The sequence below is a fragment of the Mytilus trossulus genome, chromosome 14 (genome assembly GCF_036588685.1).
Source record: "Mytilus trossulus isolate FHL-02 chromosome 14, PNRI_Mtr1.1.1.hap1, whole genome shotgun sequence".
NCBI lineage: Eukaryota > Metazoa > Mollusca > Bivalvia > Mytilida > Mytilidae > Mytilus > Mytilus trossulus.
In genome coordinates, this window is record NC_086386.1 from 77642347 (window position 1) to 77659324 (window position 16978).

The 16978-nt window shown below is 30.7% G+C and overlaps 1 protein-coding gene across 2 annotated transcripts in view; it reads right to left on the bottom strand.

Moving 5' to 3' along the window:
* Nucleotides 1-16978, bottom strand: part of LOC134695624 (malate synthase-like) — a 51360-nt gene that overhangs the window by 21904 nt on the left and 12478 nt on the right. For both annotated transcript variants that reach the window (XM_063556933.1, XM_063556932.1), the window contains exons 5-6: nt 4299-4389; nt 2000-2076 (exon numbers count right to left, since the gene is read on the bottom strand). In XM_063556933.1, coding sequence (XP_063413003.1) covers nt 2000-2076; nt 4299-4389 — 168 coding nt within the window. The remainder of the gene's footprint in view (nt 1-1999; nt 2077-4298; nt 4390-16978) is intronic.

Genomic DNA, 16978 nt, shown 5'->3' on the forward strand with positions numbered 1-16978 from the left:
GGTGGAAATAAAAGACTGGTGAGCAAGTGAAAAAATAAATAAGAAAATGTGTTTTTTAGGGAAGGGGGATATTGAAATCAATAAGTTGGCCCCACATTTTTCTTTATCTGTGTGCTTTGTTGTCAATGAAGAGCCCTGATCCTCCTTTAATCTACTTTATAATGAATCATAGCTGCTAAGAAATTTCAATATTGTCCCAATAACTGTAAACTATATAAAGAACAGTCAATATAATTTATTCATCCAAATCACTTAAAGCTTTCTGTTTTACATATACAATTTAATTGGGAGTATTTCAATTATTTAAAAAATCAGCCCAGTTACTCTATATGGAGGGTTCAGATCTCACAAACATGTTTAACCCTGCCGCATTTTTGCGCCTGTCCCAAGTCAGGAGCCTCTGGCCTTCGTTAGTCTTGTATTATTTTAATTTTGGTTTCTTGTGTACAATTTGGAAATTAGTATGGTGTTCATTATCACTGAACTAGTATATATTTGTTTAGGGGCCAGCTGAAGGACGCCTCCGGGTTCGGGAATTTCTTGCTACATTGACGACCTGTTGGTGACCTTCTGCTGTTGTTTTTTTCTTTGGTCGGGTTGTTGACTCTTTGACACATTCCCCTTTTCCATTTTCATTTTTAATATAAAACAAGAGGCTGTCACAACAACAGCAAACCGGATTTATTAACATTTGTTTGTGTCCTGCCAAGATCACAAGAACCATAACTGATGAACGGTGAAAGTGAAAATTGTCAATATCAAATTTGACCTCTATTTTGTCATCAGTATCAACATATTAAAATTTGAAATGCTTAGGTTGAATGGTTCATGAGTAAATGCAACAACATGAATGGAAACGCCATTTTTCAATCTTCAAAGAACCATAACTCCTGAAAGGTAAAAGTCAAAATTGTCATTATTAAACTTGACCTTCATTTTGTTGTCAGTAACAACATATTAAAATTTTAAAAGCTTTGGTTGAACGGTTCATGAGAAAATGCACGGACACAACATTTTTTAAACTTTCATGAACCGTAACTCCTAAACAGTAAAAGTCAAAATCGTCATTATTGAACTTGACCTTCATTTTGTTGTCAGTAACAACATATTAAAATTTTAAAAGGTTTGGTTGAACGGTTCATGAGTAAATGCACGGACAAGGGCCACGGCTGCCCGACCACCTTACATCCCCAAATCAATAACCGACATTTTTGTCACAAAAATCGGTTAACAAACTACAAATGAGCAAATGATAGGGCAATCATGAAGCCTAAGGTTTACAATCCTACTTATATTAACACCTTGTTATATATAAAAACAATTTTCATTAGTACTTTCTTATATCAGCTTCCCAAACGTGAGAGTTGATGATGACGTTCAAAGAAAGGGCAGATGTTTTATATAATGTAAAGACTTTTATTAACATTTTGTCTGGTTATTGTCTTATAGCTGTAAATCCATTTTAACAAGTGGATGAAGAGGCAGATGTGTTCAGAAATTTAAATGCCATGATTTTTTTTAAATTGGATGAAACCAAACAGGTTTGCCAACACTGGAAATTTCTCGCCTTTTTTAATAAACCGTTTTATTGAAAACATGATTACAATTCTAAATGCCAAACACGTGTTTGTTTACAAAAGATTAAGTAGTGACTCTTAAAAATTTTAAAAGTCCAAATAAACTGATTCAATATATGTCAAAAGTCTTCATTTGCGACTTTTGCGAGAAGGAAAATGATGCGAATATAAATCCTCACAAAAATTTAAAACTTGGATCTCCCCTTGTCAATTACATCTAATAAATTTTCTAGCAAATTGGGCTAGAAAGGGCTAAACACAAAATAAAGTATCTGCCAAAATAAGTTTGTTAATACCGTATTGCTTAAATTGTTTTTTTGAAATATTTAACAAAAAATTCCCTAAATACTGCTTATCTTTCATAATATAATCCAAATAATGTTCAGGTTTTGCAGTTACATATTTTACCATGTTATACCCACCAGTAGATTATGCTCTATCATGTTCCACGCTCTGGGCCTCAACATTAAGACAGGTGCCTGGTCCACAGGTGGTACACCTGAAAACCAAAATCAAGTAGTGTTCAAATTGTGAGTGAGAAAGACCTATAAATATAATTGAGACAGGGAATGGGGAATGTGTCGAAGAGACAACAATCTGACCAGAGCAGAAAACACATGAAAGGCCACTAATGGGTCTTCAACACAGCAAGAAAATCCTGTGATCCTGAGGCCAACTTCAGCTGGACAAAAAACAAAAATGTGTACTAGTTCAGTAACTAGAGGCTCTAAAGAGCCTGTGTCGCTCACCTTGGTATATGTGAATTAAACAAAGGAAGCAGACAGTTCATGACAAAATTGTGTTTATGTGATGTGTTTGTACATCTTACTTTACTGAAAATTCTTGCTGCTTACAATTATCTCTATCTATTATGAACTTGTCCGTGTAGTTTCAGTGGAAAATGTTAGTAAAAATTTACAAATTTTATGAAAATTGTTAAAAATTGATTATAAAAGACAATAACTTCTTAGGGGGTCAATTGAACATTTTGGTAATTTTGACTTATTTTTGAGTCTTAAATTACTGTATATTATTGCTGTTTACAGTTTATCTCTATCTATAATAATATTCAAGATAATAACCCAAAACAGCAAAATTTCCTTAAAATTACCAATTTAGGGGCAGCACTCTAACAACGAGTTGGCCCATTCATCTTAAAATTTCAGGGCAGATAGATCTTGACCAGATAAACAATTTCACCCCATGTCAGATTTGCTCTAAATGCTTTGGTTTATGAGTTATAAGCCAAAAACTGCATTTTACCTCTATGTTCTATTTTTAGCCATGGTGGCCATCTTGGATGGTTGGCAAGGTTAAAAAACACAAACTTTAAACTAGATACATCAATGATGATTGTGGCCAAGTTTGGATTAATTTGGCCCAGTAGTTTCAGAGGAGAAGATTTTTGTAAAAGATCATGGATATTTACGAAAAATGGTTAAAAATTGACTATAAAAGGCAATAACTCCTAAAGGGGTCAACTGACCATTTTGGTCATGCTGACTTATTTGCAAATCTTACTTTGCTGAACATTATTGCTTTTACAATTTATCTCCATCTATAATAATAATCAAGATAATAACCAAAAACAGTAAAATTTCCTTAAAATTACCAATTTAGAGGCAGCAACCCACCAATGGGTTGTCTGATTCATCTGAAAATTTCAGGGCAGATAGATCTTGACCTGATAAACAATATTACCCTGTGTAAGATTTGCTCTTAATACTTTGGTTTTTGAGTTATAAGCCAAAAACTGCATTTTACCCCTATGTTCTATTTTTAGCCATGGCGGCCATCTTGGATGGTTGGCCGGGTTAAAAAAAACCACAAACTTTAAACTAGATACATCAATGATGATTGTGGCCAAGTTTGGTTTAATTTGGCCTAGTAGTTTCAGAGGAGAAGATTTTTGTAAAAGTTAACGCCGGACGACGGACGACAGACGACGGGTGACAGATTACGGACGCAAAGTGATGAGAAAAGCTCACTTGGCCCTTCGGGCCTGGTGAGCTAAAAATGGAACAGTCCAAAACATACAGATGAACTTAAATTTAAAAAAACATAAGAAACTAACAAATGCCAGAGGCTCCTCACTAGGCATTCAAGGGACAGGCACGAAAATGTGGTGTGGTAAAATGTTTGTCTAACTCTTGTACATAAATCAGGTGATAAGTTGATTGGAAGCTTATTTCGCACCCTAATTTTAAGGTGATATGAATATGAGCTATGTTTTCATTACGCTTTATAGCTAGATCATAAAGTTGATTTTGATCATAAAACTGGAAACAAGCCTCCACATTAGGGAAAATTGTTTTGATTCAAACCTTCTAGTCGTTGGGCATATACTTTACTAATAAATATATATCATAAGATTTTGGTTTTAAATAAAAATACTGGTCAAGCTAAATATAGATCTTGTCATTTGATCATTTTTGCGGCAAAATGTCTTTTCAAGAAATTAGATAAAGTCAAAATAATTTCCTATGATTGCTCCTAATGTCTTCAATCTGAAATTCCAAACCTGCATGTATAATACTTGGGTTTGCCAAAGTTTGCATTCAAGCCTTTCAAATATACTTAGTTGAACATTTAAATTAAAATGTTTACATTTAACCAATGAAACCCATGAAATTTGGTATCTAAAAAATAATTACGAATCCTACCAGTAAGTAAGAAGTTTAATGCTTGAATTCAGCTGACAATTTACTCATTCTAAATTACCTGCAATGTTTCCATGAACAAACTGGTATATGTTATACAATCCTAGCAGCTGGTTCTTCCATGTAGGACAATGTCCATCGTCAAAATCTGTCTGAAATATAATAATGATAATAATGATAATAATGATAATAATGATGTCACAGTTACATTTGAAATCTGTCTGAAATGTAATAATGATAATAATGATGTTACAGTTACATTTGAAAAACTTTTGTTAGTTTTTAAATGTTTCAAATAAGTTCAAAATTACCAAAGCTAGACTTAGAAGACACCAACTTTTTAGGGTAATAAAATCTAATTATTTTCAAAAGTTCACATTTAAAGAAGAAGAGAAAAATACTATATTTCTATTTTCCAAAGTGTTTTCATACTTTTAATGCCGTTTTTAAACATAAGAAGGTGTGGTATGATGCCATTGAGACAACTCTTCACCAGAAACCAAATGGCTTAGAATCAAACAATAGTTCACAATAAGGCTGTAGACACTTGTCTGATGGGTTGAACATGGAAAAATTAACAAATTACAAGGACAAATAGAGATAAAGTTCACTGTCTACTTTTCCATTACTCTTGTTTTTCATTTGGTATGTAAACAATCAGCTGTTTTTCAAAGTCTTTAGTAAACAATTCTCCATCCATGACAGTTTGACATAAACAAGGCTACAAATCCTTGAAGTATTTACCTTCAGGTATAAAGTCATATTTTCTCAAAAGTTTTTTTACTGAAATGAGGGGACTGATTGGGAGGGGGAGGGGGGTCTCATCAGGATTCATGAGCTGATTTTTTTTGTCAATTCACAGAAAATAAATTTCAGATTACAGATCACGAAAATGTAAATAAAAAATAAATCTGTAGAAAAATGGATCATGATAGCAAAACTGCGCCGATCACAAAGAACAACAAGAATGTGTACACGGATGCCCCACTGGCACTATCATTGTCCATGTTCCATGGACCGTGAAATTGGGTCAAAAGTCTAATTTGGCTTTTAAATTAGAAAGATCATATCATAAGCAACAAGTGTACTAAGTTTTTAGTTGATTGGACTTCAGCTTCATCAAAAACTACCTTGATCAAAAATTTAACCTGCGAACGATCGAACGGACAGACGGACAAACAAACGGAGCCACAGACCAGAAAACATAATGCCCCTCTACTATCTTAGGTGGGGCATAAAAATAACCCATCAGGCCCCTCTGAAATGTCTTGTCTAGATGTAAATGAGTATTACTAAAATTTCTACATGGTTAACTCAAATACCACAAATCAGCCCAATATCAGAAAGAATTTAGAAGACAAGTCTGTATAACTGTGAGTTTCAACAGTTTATATTAACATGACTAAAGTTCATAGCCTGTAATTTTGGCAAAAATTAGCAGAGCAGAACAAAATTTAAACTGTATCTCATTATGGTTAACTCACATGCCAAAAATCATCCCAATATCTGAAATAGTTCAGAAAAAAAGTCTGTATAACTGTGATTTTCAACAATTTATCAAAGTCCATAGCCCGTAATTTCGGCAAAAACTAGCGGAGCGGAACACAACTTAAACTTAATCTGTTACTGACATTATGGTTAACTCATACACCAAAAATCAGTCCAATATCTGAAGGCGTTTAGAAAAAAAGTCTGTATAATGGTTTGTTGCAGAATGACAGAATGACGGATTAAAAGACAAGGGTAAAACTATATTGCACCGACAACTTCGTTGCAGGGCCATAAAATCAGCCCAATATCTGTAAGTGTTCAGAAAAAAACTCTGTATAATGGTTTGTTGCAGAATCAAGGAATGACGGAATGACGGACAAGGGTAAAACTATATGGTACCGACAAGTTTGTTGCGGGGCCATAATAAAAATTGTTATATTAACCTTATTCATTGTTATGCCCAATGGAAATAAGCTATTCAGAATATAACCTGATAAAAAGTCTTCAATCTAAGAAAAAATTAATCCACTTCATTGATAAAATCTTAAAATATTTCGGATTTTCTAACATAAGTATTTCACCTTAGATGCATATGAAACGATCTTTAGGATATTTTGTCCCTCAATGCTAATCAACTTAATATTTTATTTTTATTTTTTATTTGAGCATTAATGATGCGACTTTTGGGGCGAAATGTTCCTTTGTTATAACAACTTTAATGTTGGTATCTATGATGAATAATTAATTTTAAAAGTTGTAAAACAATATTGAAATTATTTTTCTTCTTCTATAGTGTTTTTTTTTTTATAATTTTTTTTATTTTCAATATCTAATCAAAATAAAAATGGAAAAATAAAAATAACATAGACACAATTAGACGTTAGAAAATATTAATTTATAAATCTGTTTGCATTTCTCAATTCCTAAAATATTTTGTTTCGTTGAAAAGATTTTTTGAATTTTCAATTTACTCATAATTTGAGAAATTGCAAGATAACAAAATTTTAGTTTGAACATTTAAATAATCATTTTAAAGACAGTGATTAACAACTATAAAAGGTGTAACAAATTTAAGTAAATGTTTGCAAAGTCATCAAAAAGCTGACAATTTTTTTTAAACTGCAAATTTTTGACAGGCTTGATAAAAAAGAGAACAAAGAAAAATGACAACCTTCTAATTGCAATTTTCCATATCTACTTTACACCTCTTTTCACCTGCTTTAACGTAGACAGAAAACAAAGTCACACCTGTAATTAGCACCTGAAACAGTCCATCGCTGGTCATAAGTATAAATACAGAGCAGACATAGTCATCTTTACCAAATCACAGTCTCCACTGAATCATGTAAGTACTTAGTTAAATAATATTTATTTTTTGTTTTAAATTTGAAAATATTTATTTTATTTTTTTGATATTCTTTTTTAGTTTAATTTTTATAAAACTGTCAATTTATTTTTTGGGGAATCCCAGTCTCTACTGAATTATGCAAGTACTAAATACTCACGAGTTAAACTTAAGAGCAGTTATTTCTTATTTAAATTAAAATTTAAAAAAAAATTCAGTTAAATTTTTTGACAAACATCTTTTAACCACCAAATTTGAAGACATACATATTTTATTGAAATTTGAAAATATTTATTTAAAAATATCCAAATATCTTTCTTATGTTATAATCAAATATTTATTAATGCTGATTACTGAATTTTCAATTCACAAAATTATTTTGGAAATAAAATTGCTGCATAATGAAAGCTTTTTCCTCAGTTTTTTAATCTAAATTTGATACATTGAAAAATTTCTGCAATTTTTTATAACAGAAATATACATATGTAAAAAAAAAACAAGTGTTTTCATATGAAAATAATATATTGAAGTTATAAATTTTTGTTCTTTAAAGATTTTTTTTTAAGGAATATCACATTTTAAGATATAGGATTTTCTCCCTTGTTTAACAAATTTTTGTTTTTCCACTGACAGTGTTTTGTTTTTTTAACAAGATCCCAAATGCCCTGATAAAAAAGTATCAATGTTCTTATCAAATAAAAGTATTGACTTATAGTTACAGAATTTTTTTCTTTAAAGTGGTACCTAACACTACAGGGAGATAACTCTGTAAAATCAGCTAAACGTTTCAATTACGTTGTGTTGTTAAGGGAATTTTAAGCTTCTCAATAATCAAAATAAGTGATTGTCAAACTGCTTTATAACCAGTGTAATTTTTCTGATAAAACGTTTGGTTCAAATTTTTAAAAGTTTTTATATTTTTGTCAAAGGGTCAAAGTAGATACTTAGTCAAAATTTCTAATAAATTAAACAAGCCAAATTAATTTTAGATAAAGTGTTGGGTACCTGACCTTAATACTATTTTAAACAAGGAATTATTTGAATCTGGAATAATTTTGAATTCTGGAAAATTGATTAGAAATGAATGGTGAAAACTAACCCAACTAAATAGGGTTAGCCATGCGCGCATGGCTAAGGTTAATTTTACCTTCACTATCATTTCAGTATGAACTTACTTACCCCCTTAGCCATGCACACATGGCTAACCCTATCTAGTTGGGTTAGTTTTCATCATAAATTTCTCATCTATTTTCCAGAATTCAAAATCATTCCAAATTCAAATAATTTCTTGTTTTTAGCTGAATGAATTATCTCCCCTGTTAAACCAATGGGAGATTATTTCCCCTGTTTAACCATTTTTGTCTTTTTTTACTTACAGATATTGCCTACCTCGTCGATTCAATCTACATGATGCTGAGGTTTTGTAAGATGGTCATTGTTGTAAGAATTTCAATGACCATCTAACAGTACCCACTATCATGCTTTTAAGTCATCAGTGACCAGTGTCCTGTCTACAAGTCTCAGTGACCGATGTCCAGAACTGTGAAATGGACTGAAAGAAATAGTGAATACCAACAACTGTCTCTTCTGTCTTTCACTCTAATTAAAAATAATTTTTAGCATTTAATTATGCATTTTTTTTTCTTTGACTGGTGTCTTTTCAATTTACTTTGGGATTTATTTGGTTATGTTAAAAAATTACTTTTCCACTTTTAAGGGAATATAGGTCAAATCAGTAGCTGTTGTAGTTTTGGCATTATTTTTTTAGTTAAAAGTACTTTTAAATATTATATTTCTTTTATTATAATGTACTGATATTTTTTTATAAAATAAAAACAAATTAATTCAATTGATATTTAACTTTTGTTTACAGTATTTGGTTACACAACCTAATAATATTATTAACATTTTCCAAATATTTATTGGTTTCTACTATTTGTGTTATTCAGATGAACCACAAATATACCACTCTTAGCTCTAACTCAAGGTAAGTGACAACATAATATAAGCCTCAGTCAAAAGTTTATCTAATACTGGTCGTGCACTCTATTTCTAAACAAGATATGGTATATTTGTACTTCTTTTAAGGATTGCTTGAAACAAAAAATTTCAGAATAAGGGATAGCTTAAATTTCATCTGGGAATCATAGGAAAGCTTAAATTATCCATAATAGGAGAAATCTAACAGGATTAGAAAACGAGAAAATAAAATCTAGAAAAAAAATATATATTTGATAAAAAATTTATCTGATTTTTTTTTAAGATAAAATAGGATAAGTTAAAAAAGACTTAATTTGTCAAAAGTAGTTTAATTTAAATTTAATATCAACACAAATTAAGTGGTGCATGTGCAATGATTGGTTCTTTAAAGATTTTTCTATCTTTGGTGTGTTTTTAATGTTTGTTGTTTCAACCTACGCCTTAAAGAATTGTTTGGTTGAGGTATAAAAGTGATGCAAGTTTTCACAATTCATTTAATACATTTTTTTATTTTCATTTCTTAATGTTTTTATGCTCAACATATCTTATAATTTAGGATTTGCAAACTATTGATCTTGTGTGTTCTTGTGAAGATATTTCGAAAACTTGTGCACAAAAATTTGTTAGAAAACTTTTTGAAAAGATCGTAAAATTGTATCTGTTCCGATGCATATGTTCAATTTCAAAATTTTATCAATTAGTTCTAAAACAATCATAGTGGGCAGTTCTCCTTTAAAAAGAAAGCATCAGAGCTTTTAATATGGAGTCAATCAAAAATTTAGACAATAAAAAAATTCTAAATTTTTGGCGAGAAAAACTGCTCAATAAACCAAAAGATTGCATTTTTGTCTAACAACTAATACCTCAACCAAACAGTTACACATAAGTCTTAGATATAAGAAGATGTGGTATGAGTGCCACTGTGAGAGTTATGCATAAGCCTTGTACGTGTTATTCAACTACAATTTTTATACGACAGATCTTCATTAATAATCTGCAATGTGGAAGTGTTTGGTGTAATAATGATTTGGTGGGGCAAATGATTACCAAACTTAAATTACACCAAGCAATTTGCAGTCTATGTCATCAGAAATTAGTAATGTACCCAACCAGATCTCTGAAGCCAGATACAAAGAAAACATTTGAGGGACACATGTAACACAAATATATAGATATTTCAGTAAGTAGTTTGTAGCACATATTCCAAAAACACTGTGTAGAACACCACATGCAGGTTGTCAGCTATGTTTAAAAAGAGAGGCAGTTTTGAAGTGGAGAAATAGTATATTTTTTTTTTTAATTAAAAGATTTGCATATAATTTCTGCCTGTATCTGTTAATTTGTAATTCAAATACACTCACTATGTCATGATGACAAATTGCAACCTTAAGTTATTTCATTTGGCACATATTTTAGTCTTGTAAGAGTGTTTATTTTTATGTTAGAAATAAAGAAGCAACAAAGTAGTCAAATGAAGATTGGTAATATGTTATTCGTTTTTATTTTATACGTTTAAAGCACAAACATTTGAGTAACAAAGTTATGAATGCAAAATGGTGTAACACAGTATCAGATTAATTTATAAAGAGAAATGGACATTTCAGGCCAAATACATAAATTTTGTTTATGATGTTACATGACATCACATGTCATAAGTGAACTTCAGTGTGAACTAAGGATCTGTGTTGAAGACTGTACTTTGACCTATAATGGTTTACTTCTATAAATTGTGACTTGGATGAGAGAGCTGTCTCAATGGCTCTTATACCATATCTTCCTATATCTATTAATGCACTAAAATGCATGTATCATATAATTCTGTTCATTTACTAATAAAGCAATTTAATTTTGAAAGACACATTTTTTTTTAATTTGATGGCAGGGCCTTTCATAGCTTGCTATGTTGTGTGTGTTTTGCTCATTTTTGAGGGTCTCAGGGTGCCCCATTTATTTGTTTATTTCTAAGTCATTTTGGTATATGGTGGAGAGTTGTAATCATCTTGTTTTTATATTGGATAAATTTACTAATAACTTATAACTAACATGACTAACATGTTATCTGTTTTGTTTTAAAATTAACTACAAAATAATAAAGTTGAAAAGGAGTACTATAGGCAGGTGCAAATATCAAAATCTACCTGAACAGAGGGGTAATTGATTTAATGATTTAGTGAATGTGACATTAAGATTTTACAGGTAAATTGCAATTAAAACAGTCATTTATCTTAACTACAATACAGCAGGCAAGGAAATATGGACCATAATTTGCTATTGGGCTCGATTCCTATAACCATAGAAAAGTGATAAAATTGTGAATTACTGTAAGAAAAGTTGTAACTAAACATTGTTTTTGTTTCCAACGGGATGTTAGCAAACATAATCTGTAGACTTGTTTCGACTTGTTTAAAAAAAGAAAATACAATTTTCAAAGAGATTGCGCCGGGGGTCTATTATTTTTCCTATGTGCATAATGTTACATACGATCTTGGTTGAAAATAAATGCCCAATGACTTGACCAAATCGATTTCAGATTTGACCGACGTTTAAACACACTACGTTTCCCAATAACGATGTAAAGGGTCCTTGGAAAATTTAATCGAAATTACGTCTCTTATCATGGTGCCGATGTTCGTTGGATTGATTTTGCTTCAGCAGTAAATATTACTGGATATTTTAGGTGAATAAAGATAATTAAATGAAAAATTTGTAAGGGTTCCTTGGAACCCAGTGTCTCGCCTACTTTTGCTGTAAATCACAGGCTCAACAAAAGTGAGGAAAAAAATCAATAAAAATATTCCTCTTGATACTATCTTATGATTGTATGAAGTTTCTGTCCAAGTTTGGTAAAAATCTAGGATAGTTAATGAATCTAATAAATGTTTTGAAAACTTTAACTGCAAGACTGTATGTAATGTTAACTGGAAGAAAATCTAAGTCCATTTAAAAGTAAAATACAGAAAAATGGAGTTATCTTTTTACAAAATTTACTTCTGGATCTTACTATCTTATGATCATAACTAAGCTTCTGTCCAAATTTGGTACAAACCCAGGATAGTTTAAGAAAGTCATTAAAATTCTAAAAACTTTAACCACAGAGTGAATGTAATGTTCCCCGCAGAAAAACTAAGTCCATTTAAAAGTAAAACACGGAAAAAATGGATTTATTTTTTTACAAAATTTACTTCTGGATACTATCTTATGATCATAAATAAGCTTCTGTCCAAGTTTGGTACAAACCCAGGATAGTTTAAGAAAGTCATTAAAATTCTAAAAACTTTAACCACAGAGTGAATGTAATGTTTCCCCGCAGAAAAAACTAAGTCCATATTTAAAAGTAAAATACGGAAAAAATGGAATTTCAATTTTACAAAATTTACTTTTGGATACTATCTAATGATCATAAACAAGCTTCTGTCCAAGTTTGGTACAGACCCAGGATAGTTTAAGAAAGTTATTAAAATTCTAAAAACTTTAACCACAGAGTGAATGTTATGTTTCCCCGCAGAAAAAACTAAGTCCATTTATAAGTAAAATACAGAAAAAATGGAATTTTATTTTTACAAAATTTACTTCTGGATACTATCTAATGATCATAAACAAGCTTCTGTCCAAGTTTGGTAGAAATCCAGTATAGTTTAAGAAAGTTATTAAAATTTCAAAAACTTTAACCACAGAGTGAATATTTGTGGACGCCGCTGACGACGACGCCGGAATGTAGGATCGCTTAGTCTCGCTTTTTCGACTAAAGTCGAAGGCTCGACAAAAATGCATGTTAACATACCGTTATACTTGGAATGTACAAAGTTGGTAACTTTGTCACAGTTTTTAATAATTTTTTTTATTCATGTTCTGCAAACACTTTTCAGAAACGCAATAAACATGTCAAAGGAAAAGTAAACTTTTACCAGGCATGACTTGAAAGGAAGTACTTTATTGATTTTAGCCCACTAAAGTAGGTTAAAATGTGGAAACCATGTAGATGGTGTACAGGTCACAAATATCACATGGTGCCTATTTTAAAGATTTTAATTCCAAGTTAAAAGTTTTTTTCTTTACTGGATTTAAAGAATTTTACATTGCCAATGATTTGGAATAAATTGTATATAACTGGAATTTCAAAACCAAATATAAATATATTTTTTTGGCCAAAACATCAAGATACAACGATTATGGTATCCTGTATCAATGAAGAAAATATGGAAAATTCTGAATAAATTGTACTAATTGTTTTCAAAACAAGCACATATTTAGGAGTTTTATAATACTGTTACATTTAAGATGGATATTAAGAAAAAGTATACTGTTCAGATTATTTTAAGCAGATTTTGCAATAAAATAAAACTAAAAAAATGCTTTCGGTTTCTTATGGTTTCCTGTCACGTTTAAAAAAAACCTTTAATATAACATTGAAAATAGATTTTAAATATTAACATGAAGCAAGTAACACTAGTAATGGTGTTTATTTATGCCTTTTGAATTATATTGTGCAAAATAAAGAAAATAAAGATTGGTTTCTTGTTTGGTTTCCTGTCACGTAAACGGTGAATCAAAATGTATTAAATTTTTCTCGAAAAACTCAATTGTTCCATTCATACTTTTCTAACACCAACACAACCCACAAAATAAAAGTTAAAATTTTAGAACTTATAAAAAAGGATACAAAAAGAAACCAAAGGCTGAATACCAAATTATGGTCCATATACTGCTACAATTGGTATGGATAGTTGTCTGAGGACATCAGCTTTTAATATCATATCTCCTTATTTCATACTAACTAGTTAAATTAAGCTTTCCTCAAGACATTGTTTGATACCAGTTTTCATTGATTTCGTGGGTACAGTTGATAACAAAAAAATTTCAACAAATTACAATTTTTTTAATGGAATGGTTGCAAACTTCGCTAACACAGGAAATTAAATATCCACAAAAAGGCAAGTTTTCTTCAATCCAAGAAAATTAGTACCCAGGAAAATAAAAAAAATTCACAGTAGTAAAAAATTATTAAACGTCTTCTCAGTAGCTGAAATGACAATAGAACACTACTTATGCAGTTCCTGACTTCACATAGGCATTTCAACATGCATACCTGTTAAGTTTTCAAAATGCCCATGGGGGTTTTGATTGCAAGATGGCTGTCATACAGTACAGTTCAAGAGTACCAACTCTCCCACACCCTACACCGAGGAAAATGTCGGAGCCACTCCGACAAACTCCGATATTCCTCCCAAAATGTTGGGAGGAATTTGGGAGTAATCTCTCCCAAAATCAGGTAAATGTTTATTGTGATAACGAGCTCACTCTCTACACCGAGGAATTAATTGCCCTTATCCTACTTTCATCTATACCGGCACAAGACTGAATGGGTAATTGGATTACCTGACAGGTAAAGGTTGAAGTAATAAAGAGTTATATTTCCGGTCTACTGTACCAGTTTAAGTGTCAAACAGGTGTATAATTTTAAATGTCTTTTATACTAATTAAATTTCATTTGTGGTAATAAAAAGTAAAGTCAAAATATTTTCGTATTTTTTGTTAGCCCATCTAAAAATATCTTAACCTTAATGTACTTGCTTTAAAAAAAAAAAAACGATTATAAAATATAGCGGAATATGTGAAAAACAAAATATTCTACTTCAAAGTTAAAGTCTTTATTTAAAAATTATAAGTCTAAAAGTTTTATATATGCAAGTAAAAAGGAAAATTTATTCACCATTCATTAGACAAAATGATTGCCCCGTATTAATTGTGTAAATCTACGGCATTTTCTTTTTACCATTATCTAATTGCTGGAATGAATAAAAGATTTAAAAGCAAAATGTTGTTGTTAATTCTTTCAATTGTATTTAAGTTTTATAAAAAAATAAAACTACTTAATTTTGACCTCGATGTCTTCACCAGTAAATTAATATTTTATTTACGAAATGAGCATACTTGTGTAAAAATAACCGGAAACTTTCGCTAAATTAATATGAGCAGTTAAATAAAATTACGTGTTTGAAAGTTTTGTATATTCAAGTAAAAAGGAAAATATTATTCACCATTCGTTATGCTTAACAATTACGGCATTTTTGTTTTACGATTTGTTGGCAGTACAGCAGAATAATAATACATTTCCGTTACAACAGGAATACTTCCAGCTGCATTAATTCGTCTTTGTTTAATATTAACTTTCGCACAATGAATGTAAATTTGTGTATTTTCAACAAAAGATTTTAAAAACAATTATTTGCCGTGCGAAGACAATTCCACGATACACATCTCAGTTATCAACAGTTTGGGTTGAACTTGAACTTGACTTACTTAACAATGTTAAATGCTAAAAATAGTTAACATCAATGTTCTCCACAGCACGAGTTTTTTAAAGGGCGGGAAAAAATATCGCGTACTAGTAAACTCAGGTGACCTTTCTGGCCGACCGTGGGAAAGTCCATTCAAGGTTTCTAAAGTTGCAGAACGATATTTTTGTGCAATCGTATTGAGGCTCCAGAAGGTCCTTTTACAATTGATTTATCGGGAAAATATAATTCTTATCCGAATAAACGTGAACACATTTTTAACTATTTGAATTTTAATGTTTTATCTTTCAAAAAAGAAAGTACATTAGTTATATGTCCATGGTCAATAATATAGATTTACAGTTGGTGATGTATTAATTGAAATTATGATGGAAATTGTCCGGGGTGACTGATTGTATTCAAATGACAATAATCATGATAATACGATAAAGAAATGCCAATTATAGGCGGTTGGGAAATTTTGAAAATAAAACGATGACTGATTTAACTGGAATAGAATATTATGATGGGCAATTATGAGGTTTGATAAATTTTATTAATAATTAAAGGATTAGTGACCTATCGGATAGCGATAAGCGGATTACTTATCATCACAACTTTTAACATCTTTTGTAAACGTAAAATGATTGAGCGTCATAAACTTGTCAAACACCGGTAGAATTATAGTACATTTATTATATAATTAATGTGAAAATATTTTTCACTTTCCAAATTCAAATGACGAAATTGATATAAATACTTTCGTCAATTTGAAAACCGTTCCGTAAAATGCGAAAATGACGAGCACTTTCAATATCACTTGAAATTATTTCCTTTGTCAACAGAGTTGTCATTTAACAGTTTCTGTTCGTTATTTGAATTATTCAAGTCTGTATAAATGTACCGAGGTGGTGAAACATCATATTTTACATTGCTCAATAAATTAAGTTTACTTGATGATCCGATGAATCGGGTTACCGAAAAAAAACCATGATTTTATTAGCCAGTTGATTTTTTAATAATGAACAATTAATGCGCTGATATTGCTTATTGAATAAGTTATAAAAGAAACTAATTGTGGCAAAATTGTCCTTGCTGAAAGAACACAATGTATGACCTGACCGGACTGTAATAGAAACACAAAATAACAATTTTCTTCATACTTTTTCGTATGTACGTTCTATTTTAAAGATAACGGCATAAGACACAAATATAAAAGATAATAATTATCTTATTCTAAATGATATTGTCACATCTTTATCTGTCAAAGAAAGGAAAACATTTGTTCAATTTATAATACCGTGATTTTAAAGCACACCTGTGCAACCAAGATCGATTAAATGTTCAAAGGTAAATTATCTGGGTAATCCAATTATGTTGTCACGCGTCGTTAATTTGAAGTACATCCGATGGGCAATAAACCAATTAACAGCCACGCGGTGTTGGGAGAGAATCTTTGGAGGATTTTAGGAGTGAAATCCGCGGTACTCGGTGTGATTCCAAGAAACACGGAAATCGGAGAAAAAAGTTATCGAATCGATATTTTTGAAGACTACTGTACTCCTAAAAAAAACCTTCAAGGGGGCCTTCAAATACAGTGTAATGTTGTTTTTTGGCTTCTTCATACTTTTATAAGCCACAATTCATTGT